Source organism: Calidris pugnax, unplaced genomic scaffold (genome assembly GCF_001431845.1).
Source record: "Calidris pugnax isolate Ruff unplaced genomic scaffold, ASM143184v1 scaffold219, whole genome shotgun sequence".
Taxonomy (NCBI): Eukaryota; Metazoa; Chordata; class Aves; order Charadriiformes; family Scolopacidae; genus Calidris; species Calidris pugnax.
Genome location: NW_015094507.1, coordinates 8,676,127 through 8,702,128, shown reverse-complemented (window position 1 = coordinate 8,702,128; position 26,002 = coordinate 8,676,127). Strand labels below are relative to the sequence as shown.

The window sequence follows — 26,002 nt, the reverse complement described above, 5'->3', positions numbered from 1 at the left end:
AAGGGGCGGGGGTGGGGGGGGGGGGCGAGGGGGAGAGGGATGGATGACAACTCTTCATTGTGAGTTAAACAAGAGGGACCCTAGTGCTGCCCGCTCCTGCCCGTGCAGGCAGAGTGCCACGGGGGCAACAGCTGATGAGGATGGCAGCTGCTGCAGATGCAGGCAAAGACAAGTACCCATCTGCTCCCTCCCACTCTTTGGCCCTCTCCGTTGGCAGAATAGCTGTTTGTCCTGCCCAGTCCTTATGTGGCTACCCATCTCCCCAAAGGCCCAGTGTGTGGTGAAGGGCTGGGCTGCCTCCCAGCCTCTTCTTCCTTATTTATGTGTCACAGGAGGAAAAAACCTAGACGGAGATAGGTTGTCCAGGGTCATCCTGTTGTAGTTATGATGATGGGCAACAATTCATAGCTGAAGCATTTGATTTGTTAACCTTATAAAAAGATGCCATTAAATACTGTATTTAGCTCCTCAGGGGAAGTAGCCTAGTTTCTTTTTCATTTTCCTTTTCCCATCCCTGTTTTAACATTAGTGACTCAGCTGTCACTCTGCTTCGGAAGGGCCGCTGGGGTTATAGCTGTGATTGGATGGCACCAAGAACCCATTTCTGCTGAAAATAATTAATATGGTGCATTTTCACCTCAGAAAGAGCCTGATCGAAAACTACTAGAGGGTTTTCATTAACTTTTGCAAGATTTGAAACTTGCCTGTGAACAAAATTGGAAATTTCTGTGTCTCCTCTTGTTTATCCTTGTCAACAAGGCAAAGACTGGTGTGTATCTAACCCTACACATTGAGGGCATTCCTGTTCATGTCCACAAAGCAGTTCACAGGGTATGCGTTTAGATACATGCAAAAGCCTTTGCAGGTGGGAATTTCACTTTGCAACCGGGCATGTGGTCAGATTCTACCAACGGAATGAGTTTCCACCCGCTCTGAAAAAAGTCTGACTGAAGACAAGTGTAGACCCTTCCATCTCCTTAATTTTTTTCATTCTGCACCTTGCTAATCTTAACCAAAATGTAGCCTGGTTCATTTCTGTTTTTCTAGATAACCCATCTTCTCTAAACTTCAATCGCAGGGGGGAAAAAAAGGAGGGGGAAAAAAAAAAAGGCATAAAACTAGTTTGTATTAGATTGGTTTGTATTTTCCATATCAGCTCATATTACAAAAGTATTAGTAGACCTGTCATAATGTATGAGTGTAGATTTTTCCCTGGGTGCTTGGTAGTGGGTCCCTTCTCTTTCCCAGAAGAAGGGAAAATTTCCCCATAAGCATTTGCCAATGCTCGCTCTTTCTGTCCTCATCTGTTCAGCTGCAACTTGAACGTGCTTGTTTCTTGTGTACCTTTGTTATGAAAATGATACCTGGCATACTTAGGAGGCCTTGCATTCTTGAGCCATGAATACTGCGATCAGTGTCATAAAAAAACCACAATGTCCAAAGGCACCATCATTTTTAGCATTGTCCTTTTAAATTTGCCCTGTGTCTTGAATGTGTAGGTGTTGAAAAAGGGGCTTATTTCATCCAGTGTCATTCCACTAACTGCAGTGGGTAGCTACTGCAACCCCAAAATACATAAATTTTGATTCAGCAAGTCAATACTTAAGATTTTCCAGAGCAGGAGATGGTGTCTGTTAAGTGACACCAACTCAGGGTACTGAGAGGTTGCCTCAATGCTTGTCCTGAAGGACAGGTAAGGCGAGGCTGGTTTGTGCTAGCAAATGAAACCAAAGTGAGCCTCTTCATTTTATATTCTGTAGCATCTTCATTGAATTAATGCCTCTTTGTCTGGCTCTTGAGGTTGTAAACTTCCAGATGCAAGTGTATTCTACTTGTGCAGTCCTTCCCACAATGGGAGATCAACCAGACTGCAACCTACAGGGTAGGTAATTCCTGTCCTAGTACCTGGTGATGACCCTGGCTGTTGGCACAGTCAAGATCCTGAAACCCATGACCTTGTGGTTCCACGGCTGCCTCTGAAAAATGTCCCAGTCTATGTACTGAGCAATACGAGAGCCCCACCATGGCCTGAGTGTTGGCTTCAGGAGGGATTACTCATATATACAGGTTCAAACCAGGAACATGAAAGGGCTTTTCCACTCATCGTTCTGCTATTCAGGCTCTGGTGTCGGGGTGGGGTGCTAACAAAGCACCGGGAAGCGCCGAAGCATTTTGACACAGCCTGGCTTTAGGCTCAACATTCAGCACTTGCGATTGTGATTGTATCAATGACAGTGTTCTTAGTTTCTCAGATTAGGTAAATAGCTTTAAAAAAAAAGAGATGACTTTCATACCTGTGCGTTTACCTGGGTTGTGAGGTTTCTGGGATGCTGCTGCTGTCAGTTGCATGTGAAACAGGAATGTCCTGCTTGCTCTAGCAAAGGGCTGATTCACTGGCAGCGTAATAGGTGTCATCTTCCCTTTTGTCAGCTCCTGAGGTGTATTTTACCCCTCCAGTGAACAGAAAATAAATCTTAAAAAATCCAGTAAAACCAGTAACATGACTATCCAAGTGAGGTGAGGTTTGATGAAAAACTAAAACTAAAACAGTTTGTAAGTGGGGTTAGGTGAGGCTAACCCGTAGGGTAGAGGGAGACCTTGGTCTGAGTGAGGGGGAGGAAGACCTTGGTCTGAGTGAGGGGGAGCTCTCTGAAGCTGCCATAGATGCCTTGGGAAGTGCCAGGAGCGACGTCCCAAAGCCTTCCTGTGTGTAGGGTGGGATCCACCAGTGGAGAGTCAGATGCTTGCAGAGGAAACCAGGAAGATGGGCTGGTGGGCTCCATTGCTGAAGGTGCCCATTTCTCCCCACCAACTGCCAAGAGAGGCTGATGCCTCTCACTTGGACATCAAGGCCTGACCCAGAGCTGCACAGGCTGGGTAAGGAGAGTTACATTTTAAGGCCGTAAAAAATAGCTTTTCTCCATAGGAAAAAAAATTAAAAAAAATCAAATGCTGTCAACTTGAAGATTAGGGCCAGGGCATCACAGCGTGGAAACTGAAGCCACGTGCCAAGGTGGTGAGTCTGTGGGCAGGGCTGGTTTTGGGGCTGGGTGACCCAGTGCAATGCACCCATGGAAGTCAGCTTAAAGAGTGGGCTGGGGAAAGACTTCTAAGTAAACCCACCTTGCTGCCATTCATATGAAAACGGTGAGGAGATGGATGGGTTTTTGTCCACCCTTGTCATCTGGCACAGCATGAGCTTGGTTTCTGTACACAGAAAGGAAGTCTGTACAATCTTTCAAATAAGCAGAGGGGAAAATGTAAGAAATTGAGAGTTTAGGGAAGGCCTGTGTGTTAGTCTCAGGACGAAAGCAGAACGCACATCAGAATACATCAAAAGGAAAACTGATCACTTTCTACTTTCAAAAGGCATTAATATTTTACAGCTGCCATTAGGTTTTGAAGAGCGCGCAGGTATTTATTGGTAGTGCCACACTACCCAGTCTCCAGTCGAGTCGTGAAGGAGGAGATACCTGTTTTTCAAGTTGTTCTCTTCACTCATTCCTCGTCTCCTAATTCACACCCCGTCTGCACCAGCACTGCAGTAACTCGGTGAATATCTGGAGTCGCGGTTGTGCGTTCCCACACCAGCTGCCCTTCCACTCAGGCTCCCAAAGGGTTTTTTGACCCTAAAAGCCAGAGGGTCAGACCCACTGAGAGTCATGCTTAGATGCAGCCCTGGCTTCCCTGGGTGCTCAGGTCCATGGAGCAGGACCGTTCCCTTTGCCACATCAGCTGCCAACTGAAGCGCGTCGTATTTTAAATTTTTATTTTTTAAGAAAATAATCAGATAGTATCTTCTGGTTCGATAATAAACTAATTATGTGCTTAAAATAGCACAGGAGAGGGGTCCTGTTTCAGATTAGTCTACATAGCAGAAGTGCCGGGGGCTGTTTCGGAGGTTGCTTGAAGGCTTTCTTGCGAGAAGGTCTCGGGTGCCTGCGCCGGCTTTTGAAGGGCTTGCTCAGGCCTGATCAAACTCGGTCAGGCAAGAGCGTATCAGATCTACTCCTCTCATCAGTCACATGTCAGGCGTAACTGTCACCAGATTTGCAATTTAATGTGCGCAGCTCAACAGTTCCAATTAATCCGGCCCGGGTATTTAACAATCTATCACTTCAGAGCTGGCGCTTCACAGAGCCGTCTGCAGGGCAGCCTTATACTTCAGTAGGGCAGGAGCCCTGGAAGGCTTTCTTCACGCACAGGGATTTCACTTTGCCCCTGCCTCTGTGGGGTGGAAGTTATAGCTGGTTTGGTTACATTTCACAGGCTTGGGAGCTGTTAAAATGAATCAACACGGTCACAAAAAAAATTCAAGAAATAAGGATTTATAATAGGTGATTCAGCAATGAGAGGCTTTTGTGATCTTCCATGGGAATCTACTATTTTTAGTGAATTATTATAAGCAGTAGCATCACTCACATTTATTTATAAAGGCATGAAAGAACGCCCATACGTGTTTCTAAATAGTCGATGTATAGTAACGGCCATATGCTGAGAATAAGCGAAAATAGAATTGAGCATTCTGGTTTCCACAACACTGCGTGAGGGTTGTGCTGGGATCTTTGCATCTAAGAAACCGAAAACAGAGGGATTTTTTTTTTTTCCTTTTAGTTCTTCTTTCTAGCAAAACAAACCCAAAGCCTTCAGGGTGAAAGCCAGCCTCGCGGTAAAATTGCCTGGTTTTCATTGAGGTCTAACTGGGTGACCACTGGGGTTTGTGAAGACTCTTCCAGAAGCTTCAACAGCTGGTGAATTGGGGCTGTGCTGACAGTGGTAGCTATTTTTATGAGAGTTACTGAACGTATAATATTGGGGTTGATTAGTTGTGTGTGCCTGCACTTCTCTTGGGGCTCTGTGGCACAGAAGAGGAGAAACGTAGTGATGCTGTGCTGAATGGGCTCTGCAAATACAGAGCGGTGTCATTTCCAAAGTTCCTACAGAGGAAATGCTTTAAATGCTGGGGCTTGCCATTAACTAAAAAATAATTAAAAAAGAAGATGTTATCTGCTGGTGACACCACTCCTGAACAGAAGTTAGAACTGTTTTGGTCTGGCTCGGCAGCCATGTGTATCCATTGCAGCTTTTTTGTATGCAACTCCTTGGGTTGAAGTTCAGTGATGGGCAACATCTTCCCTTCAGTCCCTGACTGTGTTCGTGTCCCTGTCAAGCCTGCGCTCAGTTTTCTTGGGATTTTCACAGATTCGTCACCTTGCAATAGCAATGCCTGAAAGTGAATTCCTGCTCATAATTAAGTTAAATCCTTTGGTTGAAGGGAACTGTGTTCTTGAATTTTGGGCAGCCATGGTATGAAGCACGTGGAAGAGAATGAAAAAGGCAGCTCTTGACAAGGTGCCTTTACCAACCTCTCGATGACAGTGCCTGCCTCCTGGTTCCCAAATCCCATTTTAATCTGGAAAAGCATTTCCACAGCATGCAGAGGCTAATGCTTTATTTTTTTAGGGGGCTTCCTATAGCAAAGGGTGCCGGGGAACGTGGCTCCTGACACCGGGAGGGTTTGCTGGAGAGCCCGACCTTTTCTTGCTCTGCAGCTGCGTTAAAGTATCAGCATTTTCCTCGCTCTCTGCTTCCCATCTCCCAACACCCAGTGGAAAAAAATAAACGGCAACCGGCCTGCTCTACTCGCAGCAAAACAAATGTTATTTATTAGAGTCCTCCTGTGGTCAGAGGACATCTGACTGTAAAATAACTGGAGATTTTTCTGCTAACTGGAAGCGTGATGCTCTGAGACAATTTCCAGGCAGTGTGTATTTTCAGCTAAGTTTTATTTACGTCAGCTTAGCGATTTGCAATATCACCCTTTGCAACAGAGTGAGGCAGCAGTTGTTTTAGCTAGAATTAACTTTTTTTTTTATTATTTTTTTTAGGAAAAACTTGTGATTAAGTTGTGACTTGGCTCCCAAAGCTCCACGCGTTAAGATGCTTTTCTTTTTAGGAGGGAGGGCATGAACCTCCTCGGCGGGCGCATCGCTTGCCGCCTGCCCTTGTAGCAAGGAGCAGCTGGGGCGGCGGGGAGCGAGGCGCGCGTCGTTAGGGAGGGTTTGTTTTCCCTGCGCTAATCACCTTCTCCTGTCATAATTTGGCACGCCGAGGCGCCCTGCGTGCGGGACGGAGGCAGATCCGTGCACTGCTCTCCTATCTGAGCCAGCACATTTCGGAGGATAAATCTTCGCCGGACTTAATGTTCTCCCAAGGAGCTTTAATATCCCTCAAGGCTTTCTGCTCTTCCTAGGGGTGGGGGACGGCAGGCGGAGCGCTAATTACAGTGGGGGCCTCTTATAGCCATTCCCCTACGCCAAGGTCAGAAATACTCCTTTGAAGAGAAGATGAGGAAGGGAATCCACAAAGCAACCCTTCAGATGCCGAGCTGACTTTTTCCCCCTAAATCTGTGGGGGTTTTTTTCCCCTTTTTCCTGATGGGGCTGAGCCTGTGTCATCCCACTTATCCTTTGCAGGGCTGTGAGGACAGTGGCCTTTGCCAGCCAGGCGCTAAGGGACATTGTCCCCTGTGGGACTCTGGTGCTCTCTCGCCGTCTCCTTCTGCTGAACATCTGGTGGGATTTGCTGGAGTTGCCTTACGAACTTGCAGATGATACCAAACATCAAGCACTGAAAACATTTGGGTGTCAGGAAAGGTTTCTCTTTCTGTGTGTAATATGCTTAATTTCCACACCCCCTCCCCCCTTGCAACTTCCATAATTTAGGGAAAATATAACAGTCTGGAATACATAATATTTGGTTTTATATGGAAAAAGATGTATATCGGTACAACATGGCTAGATAGATATTGTGGGACGACTTTCCTTATGTTTTAGTTCTTTTTCTGCATCTCCAGAGCACCCTCACTACTTTATTAAATTATATATATTTTGCTGGTTTGCAAGAACTTATGGGACAGAGGAGGAGATTGAGACCTCTTTGGGTCGGTGATTTCTGAGTTCCTTGGGAAGAGCAGCATGGCAACTATCTAGAGCAAGGCACAAAATGACTGTGTGGAACCAGCACACTGGATCTTCCTAAAGATTTTACCTAGCCTTGCAGATCCCTTTCACCAGAAATTCCTATATACATGCACATAATTGGCAACTTCAATTATTTGTAATTTTGGAGTCACTGTATCTGTTTTCTTGCAATTGAGTCTCATTGGGGACTTTAAAGCAAACAGAATGTAGAAGTGGTAGTTGAAGCACATTTTGAGTCACTTCGTGAGAAAGCACAGATAACAGTCTGGATGGATGGGCAAAATGTGTTGGATTATTCACAACATACTGTTTCAGCAGCAACTGAATGCAAAGAAAGCAGTTTTTTTTCATTTTTTTTGTTTAACTTTTGGTGGAGGCCCTCTGTAGTGGTGTCCATCCCAAAGGAGATTTGTGCTATAGTATTTTGAGCAAGGTGACAGGCTGGAAACTGAAATTCAGGTGAGCAAGCAGAGTTCCCTCTGGCTGGCTGGAGACTGATAAATTGGAGTTATTTTCATGGCTTCTTTTCAGTGGTGGTAGATTTGATGCCTTTCCCTACTGCGTGACTACCAGACCACTTCATATGGTGAAGTTAGAACATTAAATATGTTAATACTGTATAAAATAAAGTATAATTCTCCCAAGTGAGCATTAGCAGCATTTATGGGTCTGCAGATAACATTTGTTTTTCTCCCATCGTGTCCTAGTATCTCCCCAGTTGTTAAAGTAAACAACTGCTTTTGATTTGTAGCCGTAACTTTACAGTTTAGGAGCCTGTATCTGAAATAACAAATTAACCACTCACTACAAAACACTGAAATAAAAACAGACTAGTGTGTAACTTGGACTCAGCAGCCACCAGCTGCACCTCATCTTGCTAATCTTTAGCTTTTTTTTTTTAAAAAAAAAAAAAGCAGGGGCTTTTAAGAGTTAAGTTACACAACTCTCCTTTTATTTTTAAAGTGAGTGGATTCCTTGTTGCGTTGTTGAGGATGATAAATTGATACCACATGTTGCTTCCAGACAAAAAAGACTCTGTACTGCAGTGGAAGCACTTGCAGCTGGTGTCTGAGTTAATGGACAGGCTCCACAAGGTAAACACGGGTTGGAAGAGGCTGAAACAGGCACAGGGAGGGGAAATTTTCTACGTTTTAAGGGCTCAAGCATTTGCTGTTGTTGCCTGACCGGGGCTGAGTGTTGAAATCACGCTCGGTCCCAGCCTCCCTGGGAGACTCATTCAGTTGTTCGTGTCAAATCAGGTGGGCAGCGCTTTGGAAACGTTCGAGTGTCCTCTCTGAGAGGTTGCCCATTTGCAGTCTTATCAAAATATCAAGAGAGATGTGTAATTAGGACGTGGTAGACGATTTAAATTTTTAATTTTTTTTTTTTTTTTTAATTTCCAGCAAAATGTGGCTGTGTTCTCTCTAGGAGCATTAACTGAACAAAATGTGGTGCCGTGTGGCCCTGGGTTTGGGGGAAGTGCTGTCACCCCATGTGTTGCTGCCCTGGCTACTAGCGGGCACCCAGCTAGTGCCCTCAGCCCAAGCCGGGGTAGGGCAGCCGTGCTGCTCGCCCGTGGCACCACACCACATCTGCCCAGCCTCCCCTGTTCCTCTGCCCTGGACCTTCCTCCCCTCCAGGGCTGGTCATTCTTCCCTGCAGCACTACTTTCCCAGGGGACCGGGACTGGGCTCAGCGCCATACGGGATGCTCTTGATCTTATCTGCAGGAACCTCGGTCTTCTGGCTTTTAGCAGAGTGCACAGCGTTCTTCAGGACCGGTATAAATAGTAACATTAATAAAGGGAGGAGCTCATCATATTTCTTTTCTACTCTGCTCTTGTACAGCCCATATATTGTACCCCTTGGTGGTGTCTGAGCTCTTTCCAAGGTGTCTGCAGCCTGGCTAGCATCTGTCCCGTCTACATATGGTCTCCAGGACAGATTGATGAAAGTTCCTTTATAGATCTTGTAAAGTTTCTCGTTGCATTTTGGCATGGAAAAATGTGTTACGCTTCCATCATCGTGGCCTAATCCATCTCCCAAGTAAGTGAAAGACAAGTCCCCATTAATTTGAACAGCAGCAGGTTCAAATCATAAACTGTATTTTCTTTGCTTCCCCACCTCCTTTGCGGTTTGTCGCATGGTCATATCTTACTAACACACATGGTTGTGCGCAAAGATTGTCCCACGATATTTTCCAGTATTTTAAGCAGATGGGAACATTCTGTGACAGCTCAGAAACCAGGTAGAAAATACAGTTATTTCCATCCAGCTTACAGCCTGGTAGCACAACACAGCAGCCTTTACTAATGTGCGTTGTCAATCCCGGTGACTTCCGTAGCAAAACTTGCATGTGAAAGGATAATGGAATCCAGCCCTAACTTGATTTGGCAGAGCATCCAACACAAGGAGAAACCAAGAAACTCAGATACTGTTGCTGAAGAGGTTAGCGGGGGAGGTTACGTGAAAGAAGTGGGTTTTAAGGCGGTGTTTGAACAGAGGGTGGAGATGGGGTACACAAAAATAAATTGGCCCATAATTATGCTTAAGAAAACAATCTTCCTACAGAAGAAAAGTAAAGAAAAACAGAACCCAGAGCATAAGTGGCATATTGCGTAATGTAAAGGAAAACAAACTGCTTGGATTTTTTTATACCCACCAATTTTCAGTGCAAAAGTATTATTACATTCTTTTATTATTTGTGTAATACCAACACTGAGCAAAAAGATAGAATAAGAAGAAAATTACACATGTGCACACAGATTCACACATGTAGGAGCCCTCATCCTGAAAGGTGCTTCAGACTCACAATTTCCTCATTTAGGATTTTTCGTGGGTTTAGTCCAGATATCTTCATACTACAGCTACCACCAGCAGGAATAAACCATTTTGTTAGAATACCATAGGTTGAAAACTGTTAGCTGCTGGCACTTTGGCAGAGTGTTTTTATATCTGAAGCTACGTGTAATGCTGCCTATGCCACCTCAGGTGTTTCTTTTCAGTGTTTTCCAAGACTTTTTTTCATTAGCAAGAATCATGGTGGTGTGTATTCTCATACCCTGCGTTCTTAGGTTCTTAGGTAGGGAACAGCATGGTTCGTAATGGCTCTTGTAGCCTGGCTTGGTGTGCTGGTCTGGCTGTGGTTGTCCTCATCCTGCTGCTGGCTCTTTGCGAGGAGAGATCCCCCTGCAGATGTCCTCACATACAGTTGCCCATGAAAGTTGCAGGGGATGAATGTCTGAGCTACCTGTGTTGATGCAGTACAAGCTGGACTATCAAAATAAGGTTGTTTTTCAAAAAACCAGCAGTTCTCCAGCCAGTTGGGAGAAACCTGAGGAAGTAAGCAGTGGCGCCTAGTTATTAGAAGTTAGAAACAGATTGTTGCCAGACTGAAAATATAGTTAAAATGTCAACAGTTAAATAATAAAAAGCTCTTTCCTTCCTTAGGCTGAAGAACTATTATGCTGCAACTCAATCCGCCATATTTTGATGACATGATAGTCCCCTAGAAATGGCTAAGTTTATAGCTGAGGCACTGACCCAAACTTCTCTTGAGTACGTCTGCAAAGTCTGGTCTGCTGTTTTGTGCAAATTGTTTAAAACATAACAGTTGCTATTTTGAACTGTGGTCCATATGATTTCTCTTTTCATTAAGTGATAATCACAACCGCGCCTGCTGTCTGCATGCGAGAAGAACTTCGGGCGTGTTTTCCATTTCACGATCTGACAAAAACCACAACACTTACAAGGGAAAAAAAAGGCCTTTTATACTGAAAAGAATTGTTTGAGAAAAGCTGGGCTGTATCTCTTTATACATCCAGTGTGTCACCAGTTCACTTATGTCAAACATCCATTTATCCTAACGATGCAAATGTCAAGATGGTTGTGAATTGATTTCTTGATTGATCTATTCTTTGCCCATTTAAATCTGGAATTTCTTCAATGCTTTGTAAATGAAGGACACTTAGCTTGGATGGTTTGATTATGCTATGATCCTGTTGACTTTGTGTTTTTAAAGCATGCTGGTAGAACAAATGTGATTTTATCCTCTTTATAGTTACACCTGGTAATTGCCAAACTTTAAGAAAAAAGAACTTGTGTGACTTTTAAAACTTGATCATCTTTAACCTGGAGGAATAGCACAGCTGTTTTGTAAAGGAATATGGGATAGCTCCAAAAATCTTGACTTGCACATGGAAAAAACAACCAAAGCCAAACCTGGAAGCTTTCTGACTAACAAATACTATTTGCTTGTCCTTTCTTTGAGCTATGTTTTAAGCCCAAAATCGGCAGAATGAGTGGAGTGGGATTTTCATCTCTGTTACTTTGGTTTAAATCTGGAGTTACTTCACTGGGGCTACCATGGGCTGGTTTTCTCTACCTCTTTCTCGTTCTGGGGTGATTATCATCGGTTTGAGCTAACATGGTTTTTGGATGGTAGATGTTGCTGACTAGTACAAGCGGGTAATACACCAGGGCAGAGGGTACATGGGCTCCCCCGTAAGGACTGTATTTTGTGGCACCCTGTACAGCACGGGGTATCCAACTGTGTACACCAGCTTCATACAGCTCTATCCAGCAGCTTACAGGGCCAGGGATATCGTTGTGCACTGTGTCACATCATGTTTTGATGACTGTGAGGATACTATAGCGCGGGGACAGCTGGGCAGCTACTGCCGTACGAGCAGAATTCTGGTGCCTCTGATGAAGAGAGAGGGTGCAGCTTAGTCATGCACAGGGTGCCTGTGGGAGAGGAGCAACAGCACTTGCAGTTTTCTCAAGAGTTATTATAACAAATGCACAACACACGTGCCCGTGAGGAATTAAAAAGACATCTGCAGAGGCTGCGATGAGTGTGACCACCCCTCCAGTCAGATTTTTGCAGCGCCTTTGCAGTTCTTGTTTCAAGGGTCTGATGGCAAGATTGCTGATGGTGTAGGGGTTTGTCCTGAGTCAAAAGTAAGAGAGAACCGTCTTGCTTCTTGCTAGTAGGAATGGAGCCGTGTCACACTCCTTTCCTCAGGATGCTTAGTTCCTTAGCTTCTGGGGGTGTAGTGCTGGGCACCAGGAGTGCACAGCTAGTGCGAACACGGGTCTTGCTTTACAGCAGCATGCTGCAGCCACGCTCCAGCCCTCCTGTATCCGTCACCCAAGAAACCCATGGTGATGTCCAGGAGGGCCCAATGCTTTTATCCATGTTGCCATTTTCATGTGATATTGGTTTTAATGATTGAAATTTGAGTAGCAAAAGAAGTAGGGTGCTGGTCTTGACGTTTTGTTTTGTTCCTTTCCTGCAGAATTCAATCCGGCACAACTTGTCCCTCCACAGCCGATTCGTCAGGGTGCAGAATGAAGGCACCGGGAAAAGCTCTTGGTGGATGATCAACCCAGATGGTGGAAAAGGTGGCAAGGCGCCGCGGAGACGCGCTGTGTCCATGGACAATAGCAACAAGTACACAAAGAGCAGAGGGCGGGCGGCTAAGAAAAAGGCAGCCCTGCAGACCGCCCCGGAGACGAGTGAGGACAGCCCTTCTCAGCTCTCCAAGTGGCCAGGGAGTCCCACCTCCCGCAGCAGCGACGAGCTGGACGCGTGGACAGATTTTCGCTCCCGTACAAATTCCAACGCCAGTACCATCAGTGGCCGCTTGTCACCAATTTTGGCAAGCACCGAACTAGATGATGTTCAAGACGACGACGCTCCGCTTTCTCCCATGCTGTACAGTAGTCCATCGAGCTTGTCCCCATCGGTCAACAAACCGTGTACTGTGGAGTTGCCTAGGTTGACTGATATGGCTGGGACAATGAATTTGAACGATGGACTTACAGATAACCTCATGGATGACCTCTTGGACAATATCACACTCCCTCCCTCCCAGCAGTCGCCCACGGGAGGGATAATGCAGAGAAGCTCCAGTTTTCCGTATGGTTCCAAAGGTTCAGGGCTGGGCTCCCCATCAAGTAGTTTCAACAACGCCGTGTTCGGGCCATCGTCCCTGAATTCCCTCCGCCAGTCGCCCATGCAGACCATTCAGGAGAACAAGCAGGCCACCTTCTCTTCCATTTCTCATTACAACAACCAGACGCTGCAGGATCTCCTCGCCTCCGATGCACTTAGTCACAGCGATGTCATGATGACACAGTCTGACCCACTCATGTCACAAGCCAGCACAGCTGTGTCCGCCCAGAATTCCCGCAGGAATATAATGCTCCGCAACGACCCCATGATGTCGTTTGCAGCACAGTCCAGCCAGGGCGGTCTGGTCAATCAGAGCCTGCCTCATCACCAGCACCAGTCCCACAACTCCTCTCTTAGTGGCAGCCGTGCCTTGTCCAATTCCATCAGTAACATAGGCTTGAGTGACTCCAACAGCTTGGGATCCACCAAACATCAGCAGTCACCTGTCAATCAGTCTATGCAAACCCTTTCTGACCCGCTCTCAGGCTCCTCTTTGTACTCCTCTAGCGTGAACCTCCCAGTCATGGGACACGAGAAATTCCCAAGTGACTTGGACCTGGATATTTTCAATGGGAGCTTGGAGTGTGACATGGAGTCCATTATCCGCAGTGAACTCATGGATGCAGATGGGCTGGATTTTAACTTTGATTCCCTCATCTCAGCTCAGAACGTTGTCAGTCTGAATGTGGGGAACTTCACTGGTGCTAAACAGGCTTCATCACAGAGTTGGGTACCAGGCTGAAGGATCTTTGAGAACAGGGAAAAATGGGCAAACAGGTCAGTGCCCCATAGATATGGTAAAATACTTGGTTCCTTAGTTTTATTGGCGTTTGCACCAAATCCTTAATAGTTAGTGCACACTAATAATATTAATTTGGCTTCTGATGGCTTGCTGTGTGTTGGTATGAAACAGGCACAACCAAGAAACGCTGGGAGGTGTGGAGGGAAATGAGGCTAAGCTGTAAAAGCTGTTGGGCTGCAACACTGTCAGCACGCAGCTGATGCTATGCGTCCTTCTTAATTTAGGCATGAGAAATGTTAATGACAAATCAGGCGGACCAAGGTGGAATATTTGTGGGTTGTAGGAATCACAGAGCTCCAACTTGTTTTCTTTGAAGTCACAACAGATGGATTCTTCTCTGCAGCCAATGCTGCATGTAGCCAGGCTGTGTTACGTAGGGATGGGGCGAGGGGCTTTGCAGTCAGTGGAGCAATAGTATTGCAGGGGAGGAGGAAGAACGTCTTTGCAAGATCAGTGCATGCACTGAGGGTCTGGGTGTGGGCTACAGATGTGGAATGAATTAGAGTTGTACTGCTGCTGTGGTACAGCAATGATAGCAAAATTGTTTGGGCTTTTTTTTAAAATTGTGTTTCTTAACAAAAAACCAAAGTAGCAAATCAAGGACTTGTATCTTGAAATAGCAAAGGTGAGGTCCTAATCCCAGGAACATCCTGGATTTAATGTTTGAAATATACAAAAGTTGTTGATTCCCCCCTCCCCAGGTCTGGGGTGGGTGTAATTTCCTTTCGGATTCTACCAAGAGAATATCCGTAGGTTTGGGTTCTGACATAGGTACTTTTCAAATGTTAGCTTCTTCATGTTAATTTTTTCCAGATTGATGTGGTTTTTTCCATTGCTTCTTTTCCATAACTGGGGGCATTTGAATTTGTAAACATTGTTTCTGTCATTCTTTTGTGATTCTGCAGGCTCCTGCCCATACCTCTGCCTGCTCACACATACATATTCACTGACTCATAGGGTAGGGGCCACACAAAGTGCCCTTTCTCCTTTGTTTATTTATTAGTATAAGGGAGTAGATTTCAAAATATAGTAGGATAAAAGGTTAGCTATAAATTATTGAAAGTGTTCTATTAACTTCAGAGTAGTATGTTGAGTATCCCAGTGGTGAGGTTAAATGAGGTATTCATTCAGTTTTCAGCTTACTTCCAACTTACTTATTTTCTGGATGAAGGATGGAAAGAAGGAGTCAGTGTTGTTTGACTTTATGGTGCGTAATTTGCCCCTTTCATCTTTAATTGAGTTTTCATTCTCTGTTTCACAGTTAGGTGTTCAAGGGGAAGCTTTGCGGTAGGTGAGCAGCAGTGGTGAACCTCCTGAATGTCATCCTGTGTGTATGGAGCACCACAGGAGACGTGTGCTTGGTCTGATGTCTGTGAGGGAGAACAAGACGGCCCTGGAGTCCTCCTTTCAGTTGTTCTGCAAAGCTGCTCTGCTCCGGTGGAGCAGTTGGTTTGCACGGTCCTTCCTCTGTCAGTGGGAGGATTTCCTCTGGTTCTTTCACATCTTCTTACTCAAAGCAAAAGCATTGTAGTGCATGGCCAGGACATGGGCTGTGGAGGTGGGCTGTAGAGGACATTATGTCCCGCTGACCCTGCACGGGACAGCAACTTGGCAAGCCCAGGCCCACAGCTGAATTCTAGTTTTCCTTCGGTTCCAGTGCTGGAGAACTTAAGAAAGGAGAGGGGAAAAAAAAAATTGACTCATGAATCAGGAAACTAAAACTTGCAGAAGGTTATGCTTGCTGACCAGTTCTCTCTTCCTCCAGCTTCAGGAACGCTTTCAGTTTAAAACCCCTTTTTGCATGAGGTGAAAGAAAAAAAAAAGGCTGTAGGAACTTTATTGCTGTGAGACATCCAACAGTACAGTCTGCCAAATGGGGCCTAAAAAGCAGATGTTATTGACAGCTTTGCTTGACACAGGCAAATAGGGCAGCCTCCTGCCTTCGTATCTTCATTTGCTGTGTATAGGTGGAAGATGGCAGTGGGGAGACCTGCCTGGGCAGCGTGGAGGAGGCTCACCCTGCCACCTTCCCACTGATGCTCACTGCTGCCTCTTCACCCCGGCCTCTGCCATTCAGGGAGAGCACAGCCGCCGCGATCTTTTTCAGGCTGCTCCCTCTGAATAAAGGAACTGACACATCTGTGTGAGCGGAGTCTCATTGCAGGGGACAGATTTATTAACGAGACAGCTCTCCTCGGCGGATTACTGTCCAGTCATCTGTGGAAGCCTCCTTCCCTCTCTCTGACAAGTGGACCGGCTGCTGCGGGGTGCCTCCGGTATCAGGTGCAAGCGCAGATGATTTCTGCTGAGGTGGTTCATCATGCACCCTTCCTCCTCTGTTAAGCGGCGCTGTTTCAGAGTGTGTCTCCCCACGAGCATCTCGTGTTTTGATCGGGGCACCTCGCCTGACACCGAACGCAACCGTTCCCAATTGCTTTCTCAGTTACTTTTCCGCTTCGCTGTAGCGATAGGGCCCCCTGAATTAAAACCTTCACTTTGCGGTGTTCACCTTCTCAAGAATGAATCTTTACAGGCTTGAATTCTGGGGAGCTGCTTTCGGCAGAGCAGCCTGGCGCTCGTTCCTGCTAAATCCCTTTCACGAGGGCAGCCAGGTGCATTTTGCAGGCAGGCAGAAGCAGTTACAATGGGTTATTGGCATAGCTGGGAATAGGGAGGGCTGTGTTTTCTATGAAAAATGAGAGAAACGTTGGAGTCGGCTTTCGGGAAGAAAAGAATGAAGCCAAATACATAGGTATTTAGTTTATACATACTTTAGGTATGGAGGGGCATTTACTTTGGGAGAAAGTCAACTACATTTCTTCATAGGGGAAGTGAAAAAACCAACGCAGGAGCTGCCACCGTTGTGGGTTTAGTGGCTGTGCACATTTTCTGCGCTGCAATCAGCCTGTGCACAGTCCCTGGAGAGAGCCTTGCCCAGTCCCACCGCGCTGGCCCTGTGCCCATGAGGCTGACCATGCCCAGCCTCTCAGAGGGCCCTGATTGAGGCATATAAACAAATTTGGGGTTGGTTTTTGTGTTTTGTTTTTTGGGGTTTTTTTTTCCTGTTGCAAGAAGGAAAGGAGAAAATCAATATGCTTTTTTCTTGCTTTATTCACTCAGCCATCATTCTCCCCTCTTAAGCTGGCTGGTGCTTCTGTTCCTCTACCTCTGCCTGAGCACTGGATGTGCCCTCTGCCCACTCAGATTATCATCTTGGTTTTTCAGCTTATTTGTCAATAAATAAAGACGTCACTATTCCCTTGCCTGTCTCAAGAATACCTTTTATTTTGAAATTAATGGGTCCTTTCTCAGCCTGGGACTCCCACAACTCTGCAGCCTCTGTGGTCCTTGGCCAGTGAGTCCCAGGGGAGTTGGAATTCACCAAAGAGTAGTCCCAAACAAACTGGCAGGGGAGACTATTTGGGACATTTACTGCTGCCTGGAAAGTCAGGAGCCTGGTGATCGACTGCCACTTGGGCAAATATTTCCTCCAGCACCAAGACCCATCTAAGAAGTTGTTTTTACCTCGATTGTTTCAGTGATCCAGTTTACACGGCGCCGCGCGGGCAGCGATGCTGGCAGGGCTCGGGCAGGGGATGGAGGACGGCTCAGTGCAGGCAGGGCAGGAACTTGAGCTGGTTTCACCATCTGAAAAACTCATCTAACTGCATCTTCTGAGAGAGATTTCAGTGCGCTATTTAGCGGGATGCCTCTGGGCTCTGTACCAGAGCTGTGCTGGAGTCACATTGACCTTTTTGAAAATTACAATTAAAATACTTCACAGATCAGTTAAAGTCATTCATTTTGCCCTAGCATCATCTAGCTCCCCACATCATCTCACTGTAGCAGTAGAGTGCACAAGCGACTAACAGCCACGTCATGTAACATTCACACAATTTGATGATTAACATCTCTGATAAAGCAAAATCCTAAGAAAGGTAATGAAGTGCCTGTTGGTATTTCATTAGTCTGTATCAGTTTGGACTGCTTGCCAATTTGTTAATTGGTGTTCAACCTGTTTCTGGGTGAAATTCATACCAAAGATGAATGCATAGGTCTGTGCATGACTCATTGTTCACTACAACACCATCTTAAAAGTTGAAGTAGATAGAGAAAAGATCTCCATTTGGATGGAGTTTCGAATCCGAGACCTCTGGACAATATGCCACAAGGAAGACAATTTTTATTCTCTACCAGAAGCCTTGTTTTCTGCTCATTAAAGCTGAAATGTGGAAAGCAGAATCAGTGGACCTCTTGCCTGAGGATGCCAACAGCCTCAGGACCAGGGCTGTGCTTCCTCCTCCCTTATTTTCAGAAGTGAGATCTTAGGGGTAGGGCTGGCAGGTTTCTTACATTGAGCCAAGATGGGGCTGTCTGCTTTTAAAAAACCTAAAGGAAATTCAGGAGCAGCAAATTCTTCTGCTCCATTTCTAACAGGTTAGTGGTTAAGGCGGTGGCGCGCTTCTAACATTTGAGTGTTGTTTCAGCCAGCCCAAGTTTTGAAAGGTGGTTTTGTGACTAGCGGAACATCAGGCGCGCCAAGTTTAGTCTTTGAAGAAAAACATCTATGCAGAAAGCGTATTTTGCTGGGGAACAGGGATCCCATTAACTCCAAGGAGGGGCTGCCCCGAGCAGGCTCCTCACTCCCCAGGTACACACCAACAGCATGGGAGCAAACTTGGTGCTCCTGGTCACTGGGGAGGAGGAGAGGGGAAAGCCCAGCAAACCCTGCTGGGGTTGCCCCCCGTGCAGTCCTGCTGGCCACAGTGCCCCTTGAAGGTCCTTGCACACAGGGGCCAGGGATGTGGTGCCTTTTGCTGCATGAAGGCAGCAGGAGCTGACACACAAACACAATGAATCGTTTACTCCTTCTGGGAGTAGGGCTTTTTGGTTTTGGTGGGGTTTTTTTTTAATCTGGGATTATGCTTTGGGGTTTTATTAACCCTGGAAAAAAAAATCTGTAAAAACCAGGATTGCTTCCACAGGCTTGTGTTGTGAGTATTGAGCAGCTGAAGCCAGGACAGTGGTCTGATCCTGTGGTTTGGGTGTTCTTCTGTTGGTGTTTTATATAGATATGTTTTTTAGTACCTCATGCTTTGTCATGTGATTCAGCAGCAATAATTAGGCAGAAACTTGCTGTCCCTGCAGATGCCAAGATTACAGGATGACATACTCTCACCAGATGACAGCACGAACTGATATTTTTAGAACAGCCCGCATCAACTGGTCTCCCCAGTGCTTTCCTCCCTGGATCAGCAGCACGCAGGTTTTATTACAGAATGAGTCTTCACAAATCATCTTTTTCATGTGAATGAGCCATAATGATTGTTTAGAGCTGCAGATCAGTGTTGGTCCCCAGACGTGCTGTGGCCTGATAGCTGGGATGGTTACAGGTGGTTTTTTCTTTTTTCTTTCCTTCCTTTGTGCCAGACTTTTAAATAGCCCCCCCTAAAATCATATTTTCTTGAAGACGTGCGTAATAAGAGATCCTTTTTAGAAACATAGTGTCATGCAGCTGAGGAAAGGTCGAGATCTTTCTTTGTAGCAATTGAGCACTCAGCCAAGGTGATGAGCTGACAGCCGGAGAGGTTTAAGTCTTGTGTTGATGACAGCCAAAGAGCACAGGTAGAGTGTAGGCAGCAGGAGTGCACAAATTTGAGTAGTACCGCACGTAAATAGCTGGCCTTTCTCTTCTGGCCTGGGGAGGGAGGGATGAAGATGCTCACACAACTCTATCCTGGGCTCCCAGTGCTGCTGGTGGAGAGTCTCCAGCAGGATGCTCCCATCAGCGCTGCCCCTGATCGAGTCCCACATGGTGTGTGGGGACACTGACTCCTTTAAATCAGGTACCTGCGGGTGGGTGGGGGGAATGCTCTGCTCTGGTCTGATCTATGGGGGCTATTTAATCAGCTTTTCCACTCAGATTACCACGCAGGGTGGCAGTTGTTGGAGTCTGGCGGAGCAGACATCTGCTGAGCAGTAATCGGACCGAGACACAGCTCAGCTCACGGAGGCCACTGTGTAGCTGTGGTTGTCTCCATTATGCCAGGAAAAAAGCCGCTTTTCCCAGACGATGTCGTGGCGAATGGGTTGTGTTTATGCACTTCTACAGCTGAGCTGGGTATCTTGCCCATTGTTTTTTCCTTGCACTGCCTGCTTCTCTGGCTTTCATAGATAATTTACTTCATACCAATGTAGAGAAAATCTGGTTTTGAGGAAGGACCTTCTCTCTCTTGCCTTTTCTACAACTTGTAAGTCATGATAGAGGATGTCCTGCCTTATATCAACATGGTGGAAATCCTTTTGTATGATCTGTGTGAGCATGATTGGTCTGTCATTTTCAACTTACTGCAGAGGAAAATGAGAAGACTCCTTAGCAGGGAGAATGTTTTTAAAATAGGCTAGGTACCTGGCAGAGAAAAAGAAACTCTATGAGGACATTTGGAATAAAGAGTACATAGCACGTTTCCATAGCGCTATAAACGTATAATTCAGGATGCTTTGCAGGTACCTTTTACTCTAAAAAGTGGCTCTTATTCCTCAGATTCAGAAGTGTGACCAAAATCCTTCTGTGGTTTTGCTCAGGTGCAGTACTTATCCATCCTTTTTTTGATCCATAGCAGAGATCTCCTTCCTAATGCTCCTGAGTGCCTAAAGAAAGCACCGTTATTCCAGCCAATGTACTTTACCCATAACAGAAGTTGTATTTTGCAAGTATTTTTGGCCTGCTTCCTCTAATCCAGCAGTATCCTGCCTAAAAGCTGCTGTGTTGAACATCCAGGCTGATGTCTCTCAGTCAATGGCCCATAATTTCCCATGATTTCCACCTCCCTCCTCAGGCCCCTGGAAGACAGGCAGGGGATAAAATTTACCATAAAAATGTCAAGTAAGAAGCCTGGAGACCTTGTAGTGAGATGATGTCCTGTATCTAAACTCTTCTCTGTTGGCCAGTGTTGGCAGAGGATTGAACCCAGCCAGATGTGATGGTTCTCAACAGCAATTGGGTGTTGGCAGTGCTTGTGCCAGAAAGCTGGCGTAACTGCACACTGGCATGTCTATAGGTGTACAAACAAGTGTGTCAGCATATGGTCTTCTTGTATGGGCAACAACATGGTGACATACGTAGTAGAGTCTGGAGAGCAAGTGCAGAATTTCCTGTTGATTTGGTTCTTCATCTACTTTTCCTTTTAAGTATGTGAGCATGGGTGGACCAGTTTCTCTCTGGGTGTCTCCTTTTCATCTGTAAAATGGGGTAGAAGGGACCTTACCCACCTTTGAGGTTAAAATGAACTGACCAGAGGAGTGGTGGGCTCTCCCTTGCAGGAAATATTCCAGGCTTGGCTTGACAGGGCCCTGAATAACCTAACCTAAGGCCCTGCTTTCAGTGGAAGGTTGGACCAGATGAATCTGAGTCCCTTCTAGCCTGGACCTTTCTAGGATTCAGTAGATAAGTGGGATATCAGAATAACATGTATATCAATAGCTGTGGCACCTCACTGCAGTTCTGGGCAAGCCTTTTGTCCCAGGGAGCTGATACAGGGTGAGAGAATGTCTTTAGATACATTTGCTTTGAAAATACTTGGTTGTCTGCTATAGTTTACAGTGTTTCTTGGAGTGGAAGAGCAGCAATAGAAGGAAAAGAGTTGCTTTCGTGCTTTATGTGCCTGTGCAAGTACCAGCACAGCAACTTTCTAGCTCCCATAACTCTTAGTTCTGTGCCGGCATTCTTCCCCTTTCCATCCTTCTCCCTCACTCTCTGCCCCTGATCCTGAGCTGGAAAAAAATCTATTTTTATGAGTAGAACTTAAAAAGTGAAGTTGCAACATGCCTGAAAATTGAGGAAAGCAAGTGCATTAAGTCGCCAGCTCCTTTTTTTTTCCCCTTGGGCTTCGCACCCTGACCTCAGCGTTGTCCCTCAGCACAGAGCCATCCTCCTGCAGCGTACGCCAAGCCTGCAGGGGGTCACTGTGACACACCTGCCATGGCATCTGGGCTCCTGATTTTTATTCTGCTTGAACAAAATATCTCATGCTGCAGTTTTCTCATTATAGACGGATTGGCCGCAGTAGTTATCTACTTGTTTCTAAACAAATACTTTGTATTCTTCAGTCTTGAGCTGTGAAACCTGTGGCATAATATTAACTTGTAACCACATGTAATCAAGTTTTGCTTTTTAAGCCTACCCCTGTTTTGGAGTAGAAGCTGTACAGCTGGCGTCGATGACAAATCAAGGGGCAGAGGCATCAGAATAAATGCACATCTGTCACCAAAGGACGCAGGTTTCCTTCAAAATGTTTGCTTCCCCAGTTTCTGGACAGTAAAAGTAGTTATTGGGATTTCCTGTCCCTGGGGAGTCATTACAGAGTGGTACCCAAGGAAAACACTTGTTTTACAAACCTCTAAGTGATGGTATTTTTCAAGATGTGATACACTCAACAAACCTTCAGCAAAGTCAGGAGGTCCTTGGTAGGCTGCCCTGCAGAGGAGCTGGATGTTGCTAGTGCGGCTTCTCGTGCTGTAATTACGTAAAGGAGCACATAGCATTTCTTTTAACAGAAAACCATATGTGCTGGTTCTTGCGTTAGCTTACTGATAAACTTACCACCAATGCATGTTATCTGTGCCTCCCTCTCGGGACCGTCAATGCGTCACCTTTCTATTCTGAAGAAATTTCCAGTGCTGCGTAATTGGCACTGTTGGGAATCAAAAGGAGAAAGCAACAGGCAGCAGATGATCTTTCAGAGCTGCTCTGATGGTGCCCGAGCTGGAGTGGGGCTTGGGAGACAGCCATCTGGTTAAGTGGTGGAATGATGTGAGCCAGAGGTGAGGAAATGTTGCTGTTGGAGGGAAATCACAACCAACAGCTCGGCCACAGAGTCAAGCAAGACTAGCATTTGTAACTGGTCAGTAGTAAGGTAAAGGATGGGAAGGCAGAGAAAAGGACAGGAGAAAGGGGCATTTCATCTCATCTCACACATAGTTGCTTGCAAACTGAAGAATTAGAAAATACAGAAATATTTGCTTTTTGTTTTACACTCTTCCACCAAATAGGATAAACAGATTTAGCAGCTCTGATTCAAAATGTCTGTGGGACATGACAAAGCAGAAGTTTGTCCTCATCCCTCACTTAAAGCTTTTTCTGTTTCTGTTTTAAAGTCATTATTTTCACCAACCACATGCATATATGCTTGCATAAGCTATAGCTTGGTGTAGTACTATGGACACTAGCCCTTCTAGACTTCCCTTTCATGTATCTCTCCTTGACCTCCTTTTTTCATCACTACCTGTGCTCATTCTTCTATTGCTTTTACCCCCAAAAAAGAACCCAATAGTAAAGACCAGGAAAAAGGATAAAGTGGAGACTGGAGTACTCAACCTAGAGAGCTGCCCTTAGAGGACAGCATCATCCTGTCTCACTGGAGGAGAAACCCCTTCTGTCTCTGCAAATTCAGGGTGACACTCCAGAGGATGAACATTTCCCATGGACATCAGGAATGGGACAAAACTTCATGGTGGCTCAGGATGCAGCTGGAGATACCTGGGGGCAGGGAGAGACGAAAACTGAGGAGTTGTGGCTGAGGACCGCTAATAAATGGAGATGTAACTGGGGTGCTTGCTTCCCTGCCTGATATAGTTTTCATTGCTATGAAGCAGCAGGCTGCTAACTCAGGGTTAACAGAGGCTTCTTGTCACAAGACAGAAAGTGAGAGTGTGTGGGTCTATTACAGACTTTAATGGGGTAATTTGACGGCAGGCAGTTTAATACTTTGATCTACTTCGTTTCATTTTTTAATCCATTCGCAAAGTCCATGTAAACAGAGCTGTGAAAATGGAGCGTGGTCTGGTTCTGCTATGAGCAAATTTCACCTCAGCTGTGCATCTGTCTCCTAAACGTTGCACTATCTGAAGGATGGGTGTCCCCAGGAAAAAAATGTTGGGCAGTGCCACTTCCACAAATGATGCTCATCATCATCCGTCCTCCAGTTTCTTTCTGTTGTCACTTTGTTTTGTAGTATATTTTACATACATTTTTAATTTAAACGTTAAACACTACTCTGGTACTTCATCGGGATTTTCCTGTACTTGTTTACTTTTAATTAATAGCTCCATTCAAAGTCAGCAAGGCTTCTCACACAGGCTGAAGTTAAATCTGCCTCAGTGTAACTGGTGGCTGCATGAGAGGGAGCCGGCTTTGCCGTGTGGGACCCCCACCTTGCCTTCCCACGAGGTTTGTGCTTTGGGAAGTCACCCATTTCCAGCCCCCCTGGTCCTGGGGTTTTAAGGGGAAGTAGAGAAAAGGGCTTGCAGTCATTTGAGTTGCATATGAGCCACTACCAGGTTTTACTAGAAGCTACCAGGCTTGTCCATGTATCTTCTGCTGACCTTGTTACGGCCATCAGGACACGCTTACCAAATGGAGTCGTTGCCAGGCAGTCACATTAACGAACGGCTAGCATTAATTTGCCCTTCGAAAATAAAGAAATCAATATGTTGATCCAGTCGGAAATCCCTTTATTCACAAAACAGTCTACCCCAAACCCCTCCACATAATTAAGGCTAAAGCCAAATTTTGTTTGGGTGAAACGTGCAATCTGTCTGCTCCCTAAGCTGTGCTGAATAAAGTTCTCCCCTAATGGCACAGGGAGCAGCTGTCACGCTGTTGCTCTAATAACCATGAGACAAAATGATTAAATTTCCATCAATCATTTAGCATTATCAGAATAGGTCATTTTAATAAAATGTTATCACAGGATCAGTGCCTGGCACCTTAGAAAGGAGAGGGGTAGTGATGGAGAGTCATCTTGTGACAGCCTTTGAGTGATCCCTCTTGCAGAAGATGCTGGTCCAGTTTAATCCAGCAGTTCCTCTAAATCCACCGTTTTCCAGGAGGGTGCCTGATAACCAGGATCTTTTGAGAGTAAAGACATTCCTGTAATCAACTCAAATGGCTTTTTGGTTTCAGCAAGTGTCCCCTTGTTCCTGCACTATATGAAGAAATCACCAACCATTCATCTGGAAACCCCTCAATAGGTTGTAAGTGGTGTGGGGGCATAAGCCCTGGTTTCGGAAACCATTTCAGAGCCAGAAGTTACATGCCCAGCAATGCGGATGGCTACCACGTAGGCCTTCTGTAGATGTGAAAGGATTTCACGGGGATGTTTAAATGTACATACTTTCCAAACCCCTACTTGGTGCCTGCCTGTGTCTTTAGGCCACTGAGTACCTTTAAAAACCTGGCCTCTTGGCTCCCTTGGTTGAAATGTTCTTCTGTTTTCAGATGAACGCCTACTTTTTTTAGTAGGTTTTACCTACTTACTGTGTCCCTTCGTAGTCATCTCCATGCTGCATCAAGGCTGTCTTCCCAGTGTTTTTGCCTCTGCAGAGAGGTTTAATGGCTACAGAATAAGCTGGACCCTAACTCTGTCTTTAAAGCTGAGTGGATCCCGTCTGTTGACTGTGTGGGGTACAAGCAGGAAAATGGAGAACTCCAAAGTCCAAACCGAAATCCATGGCTCCTCGCTGCTTCTCTTGAGCAGCCTCCTCATCTGTCTTTCAAGGATGGTGGCCAATGTCAAACGCTGATTGAAGATTTGTCCAGCCTTTTGGAGATGCTGAGAAAGGGTGATCATGAAAAATGGAGAAAAGATGGAGGATCCTTCTGAGCTTCACCTGGAGATATGCTCAACAAATAGATGATGCACTGGGTTTCTGTAAATCAGATGTAGCCATTGTTTTTCTTCAGAGAAAGGGTTTTTTTCTTTCCTGCTTGGGAGCAGCTAAGCCAGCAAGGAAGCACACTCACACCTTGGCAAGGGAGAAGCATTTTCAGGCAGGGCCATGGTGCAGGTTTTACCTTGCGATAAATTTGAAGCTTCTGGGTACAAACAAATCAAAATTGCTTGTCAGCGTAAGCCGCTGCTGGGTTTGGAGGTTTGTTGGTTGCCTGTTTTTTTGTTCTGTTTTGGTTTTTTTTTTCCCTACATGCAGCCCTCTCACTGTCTTTTCTTCTTCTTCCTCTCTAGGCCCTCAAACTGACACGACATGTAGAGAGAGAACCCTTTGCCAAATCTGCTGTCAGCAAGTGGACAGTGATACTGTTTACAGCTTACGACCTTTGTGAACCCTGCATTATTTTCCTAACGAAGCAGACTGTTAATAGGCCTCTTACCGGACTGAAGATCCTCCTTTTTTTTTCTTTTTTTTTTTTTCCCTTCTTTTTTTTTTTTTTTTTTTGTGGATTTTAGTCCTTTCGGAATTG

General features: G+C 45.7%; 1 protein-coding gene across 1 annotated transcript in view; it reads left to right on the top strand.

The window, feature by feature from the left end:
- FOXO3 (forkhead box O3) overlaps positions 1–25,969 on the top strand; it is a 92,939-nt gene extending 66,970 nt beyond the window's left edge. The window contains exons 2-3 of the mRNA XM_014964470.1: positions 12,283–13,718; positions 25,767–25,969. Of these exons, the coding sequence (XP_014819956.1) occupies positions 12,283–13,683 (1,401 nt within the window). The 3' untranslated portion in view covers positions 13,684–13,718; positions 25,767–25,969. The remainder of the gene's footprint in view (positions 1–12,282; positions 13,719–25,766) is intronic.
- The last annotated feature ends 33 nt before the right edge of the window (positions 25,970–26,002 follow it).